Source organism: Barbus barbus, assembly GCF_936440315.1.
Source record: "Barbus barbus genome assembly, chromosome: 38".
In the NCBI taxonomy this organism is placed as follows: Eukaryota; Metazoa; Chordata; class Actinopteri; order Cypriniformes; family Cyprinidae; genus Barbus; species Barbus barbus.
The window spans coordinates 2,052,959-2,070,218 of NC_136716.1; the positions used below are offsets into that span (position 1 = coordinate 2,052,959).

At 35.0% G+C, this 17,260-nt stretch overlaps 2 protein-coding genes across 3 annotated transcripts in view; one reads left to right on the forward strand and one right to left on the reverse strand.

Moving 5' to 3' along the window:
- The window catches only part of LOC306857377 (lipase maturation factor 1-like), a gene marked incomplete at its 5' end in the record, with an annotated part of 33,430 nt that extends 24,724 nt beyond the window's left edge, over positions 1–8,706 (reverse strand). Inside the window, 3 exons of one of the 2 annotated variants that reach the window (XM_079397295.1) lie at positions 1,587–1,735; positions 7,760–8,069; positions 8,461–8,706. In XM_079397295.1, the coding sequence (XP_079253421.1) occupies positions 1,587–1,735; positions 7,760–7,775 (165 nt within the window). Of the gene's footprint in view, positions 1–1,586; positions 1,759–7,759; positions 8,070–8,460 lie in introns of both variants that reach the window. The other variant, XM_079397296.1, reaches the window with a different exon arrangement.
- A 2,217-nt stretch (positions 8,707–10,923) lies between these two features.
- On the forward strand, positions 10,924–16,183 carry LOC306857660 (transcription factor SOX-8-like). The gene is made up of 3 exons (XM_079397698.1): positions 10,924–11,508; positions 12,675–12,904; positions 14,187–16,183. Exons 1-3 carry the CDS (start codon positions 11,123–11,125, stop codon positions 14,813–14,815), a joined length of 1,245 nt encoding a protein of 414 aa, XP_079253824.1. The 5' UTR covers positions 10,924–11,122; the 3' UTR covers positions 14,816–16,183.
- Positions 16,184–17,260: the final 1,077 nt, after the last annotated feature.

Consider the following 17,260-nt stretch of genomic DNA (forward strand, 5'->3'; position numbering starts at 1 on the left):
AAACTAAAACCATTAGAGAAATATTGGTATTACCTGAAATAAAATAAACTTTACCTACATAAAAAATAAAAAATAAATACTTATTTTATTTCAGCTAGTTGCCAAGGCAACATTTCTCATAACTCAAAGTACCAAAAAAAACTAAAACTAAATAAACTAATTAATAGATATTAATAAGAACTACACAGACGTTTTAAAAAAGATGATATAAATAATAAAAAAAAAGTAAAAAAAAAAAAGTAAAACTTTGAAATTAAAATAAAAACAGAAAATATAATAATAAAATATAATTCAAAATAGAAATAAAAACTATCATAGTACATCAATAATACTAAAATAACACTGGACCTACAGCAAAAACATTTGAAAGCCTTTTTTTAAAATGTGAATTTATATATTTTTTTCTTGCAATTCTGAAATACAAAATATAAACTTAAAATTGTGATATAAACTCACAATCCTGAGAAAAAAAACTCAGAATTTCAACAAATAAACAACAAATTTCAACAAATAAAAAATAAATAAATAAAATAAACTTAAAATTTCTAAAAGAAAAAAAATATTAGAAAGTTGTGAGAAACAGAATTGTGAGAAATAAACTTAGTCTTGTAAGAAATAAAAAAAAAAGGGCAGAATTATAAGATATAAACTCCTATTCCAAGGCACAATTGCAAGATACAAACATAAAAATATTTTAAAAAGTGAGAAATAAACTCAGTATTCTCAGAATAGCTTTTTCTCACAATTCCGAGTTTTTGATTCTGCCATGAAATAAAAAAATATCTTAGAATTATGCCTTATCTTCTCAGAACTGAATTTTTAAGTTGCAATTCTGACAAAAAATTCTGAATTGTGAGAAATAAAATTGCAAGACAAAAGTCAGAATTGTGAGATAAAAAGATGTAATTACCAGTTACCTTTTTTAACCCATGGTGGAAACAAGCTTCCATAAAAACCTCCCGTTAAAGCCTGCATATTGTAAATAAACTAGCTTAAATCCACGTCACATTCATCAGTTAACGTCTTGCTAATTGGCAAACAACACTGACCACCCCAATCAGTTTTAATGACTTCATTGCAAACCAAACGGAAATCTCACAGGACCTAAATCATACTCCTTCATTTCCATCAACGCTCAATAAACGCAGAGAAATCTGAGGAGACACCTCGAATGAGTGATAATCATTACCCTGCTATTAAAAGCAGCTTGTTCGTTTCTCAGTCCGCGAGGCGTTTTTATTCCTAGTGTGTTTGAGGGGAAACGGCTGCAGGGTTTTTACAGTTGTAAGCACTTAAAGGCAATTATATTCTTGGCCTGCTTTAACCGAACGTGCAGCTCGCCTACCCCATTCCTCCTCATTTATGGCGCTAATTGGAAAAACATTTTCATCTACATGGCAACCTCCGTACTTTGGCAGACAATAGTTATGGGCCAGTCACACAAGCCATAAAAAATCCAGACAGAAGTCGTCTGACGGCGTTTAATGTGAGCATTAGCAGCGCACATGTACTTTTCCTTCGTCCTGTGACATATATGACTGGAGGCGGGCAGGGAAAGGCATGAATGTGCATGTAAGTGTACTGACCGCACCCAGCATGATGCGAACTATGAGCCAGCGGAAGGTCCAGGTGGAGATGAGCGACGGCGGGCAGCGGCGCGGCTGCGGACACAGACTCCACAGCGGACACAGGAAGATCCCCAAGAAACCGGTTTCCAGAAGCTGGCTTTCCCAACCTGCACTCACACAAACACACAAACTGTGACGAAACACATCTCTACGAGTGGAAAATTAATGTTATTGCAGAAAAACAAAACCAGCATGAGAATCAAAACAGTACAAAAGAGCTGCTTATGAAATCTGAATGATTCCACATGCTGTCGTATCTTAATTCTCCACGTTTGATTCTAATAAATCTGTAATATTCTAGGATTTCAGTCTCCGGTTATGAGATTTGTTAGTCAGAGAGGGTTCAGAATGTTTTTTCATCAATCCCTGATTGTCAGCAGATGTATATCAGTAATGGGATGCATTTGGATGTTTTTGATTTGGCCATTTTACTGGACCAGAGAGCGGGTCCCAAAGAAAATACCCATTTTATATCTTTACAAAAAGAAAACTTGCAACAATGATTGCTAACTAAAACTAAAAGTAGAACAACAAAAAAAAATTCATTATTTCAAGTAAAATAAACATTAACCGAAATAAAACATCGAAAAAATAAACTTATTATACATACAGCAGAGCACTTCACGTTTATTTTAAGTAAAATAACTAAAACTAAATAACCTAAAAGTTAGTAAAGCCATAGACTTTAAAATTAAAATTAAAACAGAAAATGTAAAAAATTTAATCTGATTTAAAATATTGACAAATGTTTATTTAAAAAATGACAAAATTACTACAACTTTAAAATTAAAATAAAAAAGGCAATATAAAAACTAAATCAATATTAACAAAACTAATAAAAATGACAAAACCACTAAATTACTAACTTTAAAATTAAAATTAAAACAGAACGTATAAAAAAATCTTATTCAAAATTAACAAAAACTAGTAAAAACTATATGAAACTTTAACTAAAATTCAAATGAAACAGAAAATATATAAATAAAATCTAATTTAAAATGCTAACAAAACTAATAAAAATGACAAAACTAAATTACTAACTTTAAAATTAAAACAGAACGTATAAAAAAATCTTAATCAAAATTAACAAAAACTAGTAAAAACTATATGAAACTTTAACTAAAATTAAAATGAAACATTTTAAATAAAAATCTAATTTAAAATGCTAACAAAATCTAATATAAATTACAAAAACAAAACAAAACTACTAAAACTTTCAAATTAAAATTAAAACAGAATTTGTTGTTTTTTTTAAATCATTCAAAATATTAACAAAAACTAATAAAAATTACTAAGACTTTAACATTTGCTGTCAATGTTTTAATCTTTCATCAGCTGTAAAAAAGAAAAAAGAAAAGTTGAGCCAACTTAAAATTTTAAGGCAACCAGCTTCAGCAGATTTTTGAGTTCTCTCAACTTATTTTTGTAGGAGATTCTCAACTTTTTGTTGTATAAACTTAAAACAACAAGCTGAGAAAACTCAAAAATCTGCTGAAGCTGGTTGCCTTAAAATTTTAAGTTGGCTCAACTTTTTTTTTTTACAGTGCTGTGGACTTCTAATTAAAATTATTATTAAAACTTATTGTTTTTGATGTGAACAGGCCTTTAAAACAGGTTATCAAATAATCAAATATTCTCTTTTTTATTTAACTTGGCATTCAACACCACCCATGTGTGTTTTAACCTGCCGCTGGGCTGCTTTAAAGCAAAGAGAATGTGCTTCGAATCTCTAAATGACTGCCATCTACACTCCTCCTCAGGGAGTCAATCCATGCAAAATCCTGAGAGCCGCAGAACACTGGTATTAATGTACACAGAGAATCAAGAATCACCGCATCGCTTTGCTTTACACAGAGAATCAAGCGTTTACATACTAGCAGATTTCATCTGACCTCAAGCGCACTGAATCACTCAGATGCAATCAAAATGTTCAGCAATAACCACTTGCAACCGGCTTCTATGCAGAATTTATGGCACAAACGCTGTGATTTCACCCTCAAGTCTCTCTGGGAAAGAAATGGCCTTTAGAGCGTCGCAGCGCTGTGTTTACTCGTGTAAAGCCTGTAGGTGGTTTGTGTGAGGCACACACTGGAAAGTGGGCAGAAATGAGCGTTTGGAGCGTGACAGAGGTTGGAGGTGCTCACATTTATCTCTACAAATTATCATACACACAGGAGATGGGTGAGAGAAGCGCTCCAGTATCTCGTTGCTATTTTTAAACCCCCTAATCAGATTTCTAGGCACAATTATTTGGTTTGGGACTGAATAATTCATTACATCTGCAGCACCGCTGATTGCATTTGAGTCTTGGGAGAAGAACAGAAGATTCTGCATATTTGAGACGCCACCATGTTCTCTTTGCACTTAATTTAGTTTACTGCTAACTGAACTGGAGAAGTTTTTGCATGGCACTCATATCCAAAAAACATTAAAACAGATTACCAATTTAACACTCACACTCAAGGTACTGTTCATAAAAAAATGTAATTGTACATTGAATGTCCTATTAGAGGTGTGCATCAGATATTGATGTGTGCATAACGATATTTGCCAATACCTCAAACCACGCCACGATAAGATTATGATTTAAACAAGATTCAGGAGTCTGTGATCAATATATTGATTTTATGTTATCGTGTGCTTATTTTACAGAACCTGTTACTTTTGTATTAATCCACAAATGCAACCGAAATATAACATGAACATTTAATTGAATCTTTGAAAACTGCAAATCCTGAATCCGAATTGGGATTGTTTCTGCCATGAGATTAACTAATAAAAAAGTAATTGCAGCGTATTCCTTTTACCTCCAGAATTATAAGGGGAAAAGGCAGAATTGTGAGACAAAAAAATTAAATAAAATCTGAAATATACAGAAAGAAAAAAGTAAAAAAAAAATTGTCGTCTTGCAATTATCTCTCACAATTTTGCCTTTTTTCCACAATGTTGGGATTTTCTCACAATTTTTCCCTTTTTGCCTAATTCTGACTTTCTATGCACATGTGACTTTTATTGAATAATTTGTTTTAGAATTGCAAATTTGTATCTTGCAAGAAAAAAAGCCTAAATTGTGAGATAATCGCAACATTGCGAGAAAAAAAAGGTCTGCAATTACATTTTGCATTTTTTTATTCCATGGAGTAAACAGGTTTCCATAGAATCCACAACAACAACAAAAAGCACTTTAGTTTTAAAAATTATAATATATTTAATATAATATAATAAATCTATATAAGAGTCAAGAGAGTCTTTCTGTTTTCTCGAAAATGTGCAAACCTTAAGACATAAGCAACAAAAACGAGGTGAAAAAAAATAGATTTTTACACATTCAGTCAGAGCATCATAATGTTGGTCATTTGATCGATGCATTGATCCATAGCATTGTAGTTTTACATCCCTAGTATGAATACTTTTTAAAATGGAAAAAGATTTATAATCATCTGAAATCCATTACATGGCATTACACTGTTACATGCACTTGGATTGATCCTTAAAACCAGGAAAGGCTTTAAATGACAAAACTGGTGTAAAACACAAAAGAAATATTCAAATATAAATAAAAAAAACATGTTCTTGTCTTCCATTAAACAATAGGCTTAAATTAAATCCTGATTGGCCAATTGAGCCCATTTGTGGCTTTCTTGTTTATCTGGAGAATTTGGATTTTGGTGGGATGGAACGATCACAGATGTGGTTAGTGGGATGAGGTAAAACGCTGGGGTAAGAGTTCAGATGAATCAGCCAGCACAAATGCTCATCTCCCCACTGTGACTTGGCGCAGTAGACATTTTACCGAACCAATTTGGCTTCAAAGCCTCTATCGGTCACACTCGTGGAGATCCCAAACCAGAAATCTAAACACTGAAGGGAATTCTGAGAGAAGAGGCCCTGATTTATTCTTCTGTTGCCATGATTCATTTAAAACTGGCATCTATGAGAATGTTGCTACTAGAAAACAAAAAGTGCATAACTTTATTTTACAAATTTCAATGTGAGAGATGATTACTCACCAAAGGAGTACCTGGATAAAAGGAAACAGAGAAATATATGAGATTAAACTCATTTTCATCATTTAAAAGTAGGGAAACCCATTCTCGCTACGCAAGAAAAAAACTAGCTTTGGTAAATCGCAATTATGAGATAAAGTCGAAATTATGAGATACTGAGTCATACTTATGAGATAAGAAGCTATAATTATGGCACAGTAAGTCATACAGACAGTAAAAGTTATGGCACTGTGTCAAAGTGATAAAAAATCTAATTATGGCATAAATTGAAATTATAAATCATATTTATGAGATAAAAACTCATAATTATGACAAGTCATAGATAATTATGACATACTAAGTCATAATGAGATAAAGTCAAATTAGGACAAAGTGTCGAAATTATGAGATATTAAGTCATAATTATGAGATTAAAAGTCATAATTATCAGATACCGGGTCATAATTATAAAAGTAAATGTTATGACATACTATGCCATAAAGAGATAATTATGACATAAAAAGTCAAAATTGTGAGATAAGTCATATTTATGAGATGAAAAGACAAATTGTGCATCTTGTAATTTTTAGGGATGCAACGATACCATTTTTTCTAAACATTTAGTGAAGCAAAATTATTTAGTGGGGAACAAATAAAAGTTAATAAGTGTAGGACTAAATCTGGTAAAATGTCACACATTGCTATTTGTATTGTAAAATACATTCATGAAAAACAAGTAAATATATTTATATAAATATATACTATAAATTATCTTTAATTTATTTCTTTTAAATGTATAGCACAGTAATGAAAGCAGCAACATATGATAGATAGGACAGAACAAGACAGTCTATTAATAATCTTTCATTGAGCAAAAGTATTATAATACGAAAGGGTATGGCTCCAATACAGAGCGGCACAAAGCTTTATGCACATCCCGTGCGCAGGATGATGCTCTTGAGTCACAGAGCGCAGCATAGAAAAGTTCAAAACACATAGGAAAACGATATTGATGTGTAGTGTATTATATCTGTGCAATAGTTTGAGCCTTTTCTTTTATAGTTTTAAATCTCAATTATTGAGCGCACACAGTTTGAACGCTGAATGGAGGATGACAGACAGCTACAGCGGAGAGTTTACGTCAACTTGACTTAAATATTCATCTGTACCTCACATTTAACTATGAAACAGCTTCAGAACACTTGAAATATAGTGCACGAAAACTTTATGGAGCTTTACAAAGTTTGTGTTCCTTTCGTGGGGCTTAACAATAACACAGAATACTATACGCACAATATCGGATTTGGATCGGGTCTCGTCTGATCGATACCCGATCCGCAGAAAATGCCGTATCGGAGCCGATACCGATATTGAGTATCGGATCGATGCATTTATGACAAAAAGTCAAAATTTTGAGATACTAACTCAATTATTAAACCAGAAATTAAACATTTGAGATACTAAATCATAATTATGAGAAAAAAATATTACATAAATTGCATAATTATGACATAAAAAGTCAAAATTATGAGATAAAAAAAAATTTATGATGTGAAATTCATATTTATCACCTGAAAAGCTGAAATTATGAGATACCAGGTCATAATTATTGTGACTTAAAAATTCAAAGTCAAAAATATGATACACTAAGAAACAAAAATTTGCAAACATAATGACATACTAAATCATACTCAGATAAAAAGTCAAATTGTGACAAAAAGTTAAAATTATGAGATTTTGTGGTCATTGTTGTGACTTTATATTCACAATATCAATTTTTTGTTTATCTCAATGAATTAGTATGCCATCATTTTAAGTCACTTTTGTGTTATAATTATTAGTTTTTATCTCATTGTTTTCATTTTGACATTTTACCTCATAATTAAAACTTAGTATGACATAATTTCGGCTTTTTATGTCATGTAATAATTATAATTTACCGAAGCATAACTTTTTTCTTAAGTGGAGGGAATGGGCTTCTACATAAAAGTCAATGAAATGTTGTAGGTGTGACAAAAACAGTCAATTTTTCTCCAACAAAATGGCATAATTCAATCTAATTTTATTACAATAATAAGACTGTACAGTTTTAACATGAGAAAGATGAATGCATGTGTGTGTGTGTGTGTGTGTGTGTGTGCTCACCAAAGCTGTCCGACATTCACAATAGAGTGATACAGGATCCAAAGTACTCCCATAATGATCATATTGGCACTTCCCATGATTAAAACAAACCCTGACAAAGCCATTCCCGCCAGAGCAATGCCATCCAGGTTGGCATCCATGTCATTCCAGTCCATAAACCAGAGGACTGTAGGAGTGTACGCCAGGGCCGCAAAGCCAATCTTGCCACCCACATAACGCTTGACGCTCCTCAAGTAGTCCTTGCAAGGCATGAGCCCTTTCTCTCCAATGAGCTGTTTGTTCTGGTTGTAAGCGACAGTGAAAGCCACAACTAGAAAGAAAACGAGAGACAGTGGTGATTTCACACATGGCAAGCACAAAGGTGAGTTATCCCTGCTGAAAAAAAACAATAGACACCATCACAAAATATTGATTATGATGGGAATTATATTGGTTTTAATGGAAACTCTAATGGACGCTGTTGGTCACCTTCTATTGGTGGCTTCTTAAAACTACTAAATCCTAATTGAATATGTCCCAAAAAACATTTTTTAAATTGTTTTATTGGTTAAAAGTTGGTGGTTTGTCACCATGTGTGTCAGTACAGGCAATTCACTAATGCAAATTTATAGGTTTCTGTTGCACAGATTAGTAACTGTAACTAACTGATGCCTGATCTCCTAGCAACTGCATCCTGTAGAGCTGCCACCTGTCAAACTCACAGTAGATGAAAGCAATGGCTCGCAGCAGCACGATGCGCGTGAGCCAGTAGGTCCCAGTTTGTAACGATACGCCCACTTTCTTGTCATATTTGGTCGGGTCTTCGTCTTGCACTGTCTTGCTGCAGCTGTCGTGTGAAAGACTGTCTGAAACAAGCGCATCGCCACGTCGCTTTCTCAGAAAACTTTCCCTATTCTCTGAGCTCTCACTGGAGGACGCCATATTTTTCGAACGCTCTGCACATGCGTAAGAAATCACGCGCAGCGCAGCGGACCAATCAGAGGACAATGCGCTTCTGCCAACACAACCTACTGAGGATCTGCTGTAGTAGAAATTAAGACGCTTTTGCCCATGCCACACTACAATAAATAATTATTGAAATAAAAACATTTAAATTAAACATAAATCAACATTTATATTTGAACTCTATGTGCTGAGATGTTTAGAAATGAAATTAATTTAAAGATTAAAAATTGTTCATTTGAACATTTATAAACAATTAAAAACACTTTTACAAATCTGCACAAACATAAAATATACCATTAAAAGACCCTTTCAGCACATTTAGTGGGAAAATATTGTATTTTTTTATAATACTCTGTAGGCCTAAATATAGTGATTAATAAATTGTATATATTTACAACATTTTAAACAAATGTGACAACTTTATGGAAACTTTAAGTTCAAATCTGCATTGTTCAAATCAAATGACTCTTGATTGAATGTATATACTATTACATAAAATATGCCAGAATCACAAATTAATAAATGTAATTCAATTCAATTTTCACTTTATTGTTGGAATTTCTTCCAAAAAATTGTCTTACTGTCTAACATTAATTCACAGCAGTACACATTACACAATAAAATACACACAAAAGTACACATTGGTACACATCCATCTGCAGTGCAAAAAGCTTAAATACCTTCCATTCCTCAGAATCTTGCTGCCTACTTAGACCCCCTATTCTGATGAATTAATTTTACTGACTGATGAACTAAAGATTACGTAATCTGTTCATTCTGGCATATGGTACTCTCAGTCTTCTATTCGATGGCAAAATTCCTCATACAGAATATGGGAAGAATCAGACATAATTTTACCTGTCAGGGACAACATTTTATTCTTGTGCAGCTCATGAAAACTTGGCTCAAGCATTTGACCCACAATCTTTGAACAGTTAGATATCAGTCTTGCCAGTCGAGCTTTGAGTTGAACAGAGAGACAGCTATACCAAGCACATATTGTACAACACTCTGTATTACAGATTGAAAAAACATGAGCAAAATCTGTTTGTTTGCGCCAAAAATCTTATTCTCCTGAGAAAATAAATGCGCTGTTGTACTTTACAACAAACATAATCTATATGTGCACTCCATGATAAAGCAGCATCCACATAGACACCCAAGTATTTATATGCAGACACTATTTCAATCGTGTATTATGTATAGTCACTCCTGTTTGATGCATGTTGTCTGGAAGTCCAAAGATCATTTCCTTTGTCTTCTTTTCATTTATAACCAGTGATTTCCTCTCACACCTCTCCACCAATCTATCTGAACAATACTGATGCATACTGAGATCATCTTCACTCCCCAATAAAGTAAAAAATTTGATATATATGATATATAAATGTAATCTCTCTCTTTGTGTGTGTGTGTGTGTTTATGTAGTTTATGAGGACACAAATTTGTATAATGACATGGGTATGACAGAGGTATTACAATATGAAGGTGGTTTATGAGGACACTGCCTATATGTCCCCGTAATTCAAAAGGCTTAAAAAACATACTAAATGGTGTTGAAAATCTAAAAATGCACAAAGTCTCCTGTGAGGGCTAAGTTTAGGTGTAGGGTTGGTGTAGGGCAATAGCACACACAGTTTGTTCAGTATAAAAACCATTACGCCTATGGAGAGTCCCCATAAACCACAAAAACCAACGTGTGTGTGTGTGTGTGTGTGTGTGTGTGTGTGTGTGTGTGTGTGTGTGTTTGTGTGTGTGTGTGTGTGTGTGTGTGTATTAATGTAAAGATCAAATATGTTTTCAAAATTTGCACTTATAGAAATATTTTATATATATATGCATTTATGCATATAAAATTATACACTTTATGTATATCTTTTTAAATAGTGGAATCTTATTAATAACAGAATCAATTGTGCAGTGAATATATCTTTCACAAACCAAATATTAGAATGTTTTTATTCAAGTCAAGTTTGTTAAATTAGCCTAGGAGCGTTTTCATAAAATACTGTGGGCTCAGGTTGGATTTCTAACGGAACCTATGAGCAGTTATGGGTTTATGGTCTAATTTGTTAGTCAATTATGTTCAATTAAGTGAAAAAGTTGCTGATGCCCTGTACAGACCAATTGGAGAAGTTGCGCAAAATCGTCTCCTCCAATGAGAGGAGAGAAGGAGGAGTGCAACAGTATAGAAACCTTAGAAAAACTTCACTCCTACCAACAAGTTGTAAAATGTTGCCAGTTCATTCACCAGTGTTGATCGACCGAGCCTTGAGATTCAAGAAACCAGTAAATCAATAGGTTTATTTGGAATATACGCACCGAGCCAACGCGCGTTACGCGTAAAATGCGCACGTAACCGCTGGCTGATTATTGTCACGTTTTGTTTATCTTTGTTTCATCAGTGAGGATTTTAAAATGTCAAAAGAGCCGGATAAAACTCCTTCTGGGACTGAAAGCTCTTATATCGGCGATGTGGACTCTGATTCGCCGTCTTCTCCATCAATGTCCGATGAACAAGGCTCGCAGTCCCAAACCGGCGCCGGTAACCCGGCGGACAGCGAGGAGGATGCCCGCTTCCCCCCGTGCATTCGAGACGCGGTGTCGCAGGTCCTCAAAGGCTATGACTGGTCGCTGGTGCCGATGCCTATGCAGGGCAGCAGGTCTTTGAAAGACAAGCCTCATGTGAAGAGACCCATGAACGCGTTTATGGTTTGGGCGCAGGCGGCGCGGAGGAAGCTCGCGGATCAGTATCCCCATCTCCACAACGCCGAGCTCAGCAAGACCCTCGGCAAGTTATGGAGGTACGTGCACTTCAGTTCAACATCACGGAGATCGATGGATCACACTTTACATGACATCATGTAGCCTACATAATGCATAGTGTGTTTATGCAAAGAAATACGGAGTTCTACTAATGAACATCATTAATTCTGGCTTATGAATGGCAAGCACTTCTTTAGCTAGTAGCTATTTGTATTTTGCTATTAGGCCTACTCATGTTAAATATCTTTATAACGCCACTATGAACTAAATCAGATATAAGAACTTACTAGGATTTATTTCGCTTTCCCAGAGCTAATTAAATAGACACGCACTTGAATTAGACACTAAAATGTCTTATTAGCAAGATTTTGAATTCAACTGTAAACCAACAATTATGATAAGTTATTTGACAAGTACCGCAATAAAACAAGTGTAACTGTTGGAATCAGTTGCGATCGATACTAGTTTCTTATAGGTACAAGACTAGTTAAGTACTAGCAGGTTACTAGTAAAACATGCACCAAAGTGGAATACATACTATTCAGTAGAACTCAGAAAATGTGTAGCCTAATTTGTTACAAGTAACAATATTTTTATTGCATTTATTAATCTTTGTTCATGTTAGTTAATAGTTCGGTAATGTTAGTTTGCAGTGCATTAAATGCTTAAACATGTTTGTAAATGTTGACTGTGCGTAATAGGCCTAAATGTTGTATCGTTCATTGTTAGTTAATGTTAACTAATGTAATTAATGTTTACAAATGAAATCGTACTGTAATATGTTGCCAAAAGTACTAGTTTACTAATTGAATATATACTATAGTTTATAACTGTTGGTAAACAGAGATAATATTAACTTTCAGTATCTAAATTTAAATAGTTTAAAGAAATAAATGCAATTTTCTGTGGAGTTGCTTGTAAATAATCTGGTGTGTGTTTCCCAAAAGTATCGTTAGCTAACTATGGTGGTAAATTCCAGTGAACTTTTTTGGTAACGATAGAACTTGCGACCATAATTACTTTTGAAAAATGCATCCCTGGTTTGTTGCTGAATCAAGAAGGTCTGCACCAGATTTGACCAGCTTCAAACCAGCTACCATCTAAATCTGGATTTATTTTTCATCATTCACACACGACTGATTTAATTCACTTGTCCACATTTCCATTCCATGCTTTGCAACGGATGGCTGCACCAATCATCCAGGCTGCTCTCTGAGAGCGAGAAACGGCCATTTGTGGAGGAGGCAGAGAGACTACGGCTCCAGCACAAGAAAGACTATCCGGATTATAAATACCAGCCGCGGAGACGGAAGAGCCTGAAGCCAGGTCAGAGTGAACTGGACACGGGAGCTGAGACGAACCCTCACGCCTCGGATCAAATGTACAAAGTGGAAGCGGGTATGAGAGGGATGCACCATCAACAGGTCCATGGTGGTGAGTTATGAAAGAGCTATTGTCTTACAGTTTGGGCTGTGTCATACTTTATATTACGCTCTTCAAAGTAAAGCTTCCATAAAGGGGGTTTTCCCAGCGATGCCATTGAAGAACCATTCTGGGTTCCTCAAAGAACCTCCAGTTAACAATTCTTAAAATAACTATTTTTTTCTTTGTGTAAATGTGCGATGGCAATATTCCAAAAAGTTCTTCATGGATCCAAAAATGCCAATAAAGAACCTTTATATTTAGTGTGGTTCCCCAAAGAACCTTTAAGTGAACAGTTCATAAAAGAACTATTTTAATCACCTTTTTTTCATAATAAATAACTTTTTGTCCAATGGAAAAGTTCGATGGATGTTAAATGTTCTTTATGGACTTTTACTTGTATGGGTGTAAAATAACCATTTTTGGTTCCCCAAAGAACCTTCCAGTAAACAGTTCTTTAACAGTCTAGAATACTTTTTTCATTATAAAAAAAAACTTTTGTGGAAGATTCCATGTATGTTAAAGGTTCTTAATGGAACTATTATAACGCCAATAAAGAACATTAATTGATCAAAGTGTAGAAGAAGTGAACAGAATTTTTTGCCTTCAATAACCATTTTTTGTAGTGTAAATAACATTTTAATAACCCTCTACTATAAATAATCTTTTGTGCAATGGAGAAGTTCCATGGATGTTAAATGTGTTTGATGGATCCGTCAATACCAATAAAGAACCATTTCTGGTTCCCCAAGGAACCTTTAAGTGAACAGTTCATAAAACATACATTTCTTTCAATTTTTTTCAAGTTTAAAGAACATTTCAACAAACTTTTTCCATAATAAAGAACCTTTTGTCCAGTGGAAAGTGATTCCATGGATGTTAAAGGTTCTTAATGGAACCATCAATGCCAATAAAGAACTTTAATTTTAATGTGTAGAATAACTATTTCTGGTTCCCCAAGGAACCTTTAAATGAACAGTTCTTAAAGCATCCATTTTTTCTAAGTTTAGGAAAAAATCATCAGTGCTAATAAAGAACCTTTACTTTTAAGAGTGTCGAAGAACTAAAGGTTCTTTTTTGGCATCAATGGTTCCATGAAGAACCTTTAACATCCATGAAACCCTTCCATTCAGCAAAAGGTTGTCTATATGGAAAAAAGTTCTTTAGATTTTTAAAACGTTCTTCTAAGAAAAAATGGTTCTCTTAAGAACTGTTCACTGAAAGGATCTTTGGGGTGTCTTGGTTTCTTTTTCCACCTCAAGCCAATAAAACACATTCGATGTTTCCAACCCAGCTCAACCTCACGGTCCTCCTACACCTCCAACCACCCCGAAGTCCGATCAGCATCAAAGCACTAAACTGGAGTCCCGGCGTGCGTCGGAAAACGCAAGACACAACATCGACTTCAGCAACGTGGACATCTCGGAGCTCAGCAGCGACGTCATCGGCAGCATGGGCCCGTTTGACGTGCATGAGTTTGACCAGTACCTGCCGTTAAACGGCCACATGGAGAACAACGGCAGGCCGTACTCCAGTCCCGGCTGTTTCAGCACAGCCTACCACCATCATCCTCATGGCAGTGCTTTGGCATGGAACAAGGGGTCCGGGTCACCATCTGTATCCTTGCACAACGGCGCAAACCAACAAAGACCGCTCATTAAAACAGAACAATTGAGTCCTTCTCATTACGGAGAGTCTCACGGGTCACCGACCCAATCTGAACTGACTGACTGTCCAGACCTGCAGAACTCGACGTACTTCACCACATTTTCCGGTTATCCCACTGGCATTTATCAATATCCGTACTTTCATTCCTCCAGAAGATCGTACGTGACTCCTGTTCTCAACAGCTTATCAAGCCCGTCTCACAGTCCCGGTGCGAGCTGGGAGCAGCCGGTTTACACGACTTTAACACGACCCTGATGCCAAGTTTTGGGTCAGAGATGTCTGATGCTGAGAATTATGGGACTGTGTTTTTGCTGATGCTTTCTGAAGTAAATCTTTCTAAAGTCTTGCCATTTCATTGACTTTTCTGGTAATTGTGACCTTTAGATTTTCCTAACAGATTTTGGATTTTCACTTTTCAATATCGAATGTTTTGTGTTTGTATTATGGCCTGGATAAAAGTGTTTGTTTTTTGGAGTGAGATGCGATAGACTGTCAATATTCAATACGCTATTTAAACACAATCATGGATTTGTCTTGATAATATGTAATTAAAATGTAGAGCGAATGAATGTGCTGTACCGCCTGATGTCTTCATTGTTGATAAAGGCCGAGTCTAACTGTCAAACGAGCAGAATAACTTTTGTCACAATTTGAGTCCAAAATGAAGCTATATTTGAATATCGGAGAGATGCTGGATCATCTGCGGTTTACAAAGCCAAGAATCAGCGAGGGAGAGCAGAAAAGAGAGAGGGATGATTCTGAATGACAGCGTCTCAAAGGGCTCTTTGTTTTCATTATAAAAGAGGCATTAATTAAGGGAGGGAACAAAACAAATACAAAGCAGAAAATCATTACCACTGCCCTTACATGAAAGAAGAACACAAGAACAGACACTACCCTCTGCTATTTGGATAAACAGCAACAAAAGCAGCAGAAAATGCATAAATTGAGTGCAGGATAAGAGAATAAGTTCTTCATGTGTGGAAAAGAGCCAGTGATTCCACAGCAGCAGATGGGTGTGGGTGGACTAGGACTTATTTTCCTTTCACTACATTTTATTACATTGATGATTTTTGAAGCGGAGAATGTAATTAGTGTTGATATGTATAGCACGCATCATTTTGCTCGCTGACATTATTGGGTCTTATAACTGGACGGCACAAGATGTAGTGTCTCTTATGATTTTGATTTCTAGTTATTGTGTGTTATGTTGAGTTCTTATTGTATTCAGCTTTTTGGACCCTGGTTTCTGAAAGTTTTCCTCTCAGAATCTTTCTGTTGACATTTGGAGAGCATGATGATTGTGATCTCTAGTGCAAGAGCCAATAAACAATGAGAAAAAAAATCACGCTGAGCCATTAAAAAGACCCCCACATAAAAACAGCATAACACACATCAGGACTGTTAAAGATGAAAAGCTGACTATGATTACAGCAGATCAAAGTTCAATGTATAACACATGAGGCTGAGTTAAAAACTCTTGTTCTGTAATAAACCATAATTAACCATTAAATATACATATATGGCAACAAACTTACAGCTAAATATTAAAGAACTTACATTTAATCCTCAATATTTGCAGGTACTTTGTCTGTTTGTGATCCACCAATGAAAATCTCAGAGCAAAAGACAGTAGTGGTGCTTCGTTTCTCACTGAATTAGTGCTTTTGAACGAATGGGTTGAGTAATTGATTCAACGACTCACTTAGAAATACAGGCCCTGTCCCAAATGGAACACTTCATGTGCACTTTCGGTCTTGCGGACTTACAATGGCCGCCGCGAGCGCGTGTCCATTAAGTCCACGAGACCGTAGGGTGTTCCATTCCTCATTTTAGCGTTCAAAAGGGCCGCTATGTGCCCTCAATACGCACTTCTGCCGAGCCCACACTGGTGCGAGCTCCGCAGCAGACTTCTACCCGACAGTCAAAGCGGCATTACGTTACGAAAGTACGGACTCAGAGCAAGACCGTGAAGGTTTAGGGTGCCATTTAGGACAGGGCCACAGTCACCTATTTCACTGAATGAATGAATCATTTACTTTGAACGAATCAGTTGATTGAATGATTCAATGACTTACTCATGATGAATTCATTTGTAGCCACCTACTCAAGTATTATTTTTGCTGAAAATGTATAAAAAATTATTATAAAAAAGATTTGAATATATATGCATTTAAAATATATATTATTTGAAACATTATTATTAATTAAAAAAAATATACCATAAGAGTTTGAATAGGTAAAGGAGAAATGTTAAAAAAGAAATGGGATTAATTGAAGATTAATTCAATTTAGTTTTCACTTAAATAATTAATCAATAAGTAAATAATTTATTTATTGGATAAATTACTAATGCTGTATATATTGTTATTTGTCAGTTTAAATGCGTATCGTTTGGGAAATTAAGGAATTGTGTGCTTTTAACTGAAATTAATCTTTTAATGTCTTTGAACAAATCGGCTGAATGAAGAATTCAGTGACTCGCTAATAAAGGAATTTGTCGTCACCTACTGCCCAACTAAAAACACACACACACACACACACACACAAATAAAAAAATAAAATAAATCCCCACCAGGAAGAAACAGACAGTCTGTCTGAATCACAAACAGAATGAAAAGTCCCAGTGCTTCAGCCTATCAAATTCAAGGACTGGAACTAACTGCTGTAAGCTGCAATCTATTATAAATGTTAGTGATA

Excerpts from the sequence above, each read along its gene's own strand:
- LOC306857660 (XM_079397698.1), top strand. The coding sequence starts at position 11,123 with ATGTCAAAAGAGCCGGATAAAACTCCTTCTGGGACTGAAAGCTCTTAT. Across the intron at positions 11,509-12,674 it reads ACCCTCGGCAAGTTATGGAG|GCTGCTCTCTGAGAGCGAGA; the intron begins GTACGTGCACTT and ends CCAATCATCCAG. Across the intron at positions 12,905-14,186 it reads CCATCAACAGGTCCATGGTG|CTCAACCTCACGGTCCTCCT; the intron begins GTGAGTTATGAA and ends TTTCCAACCCAG.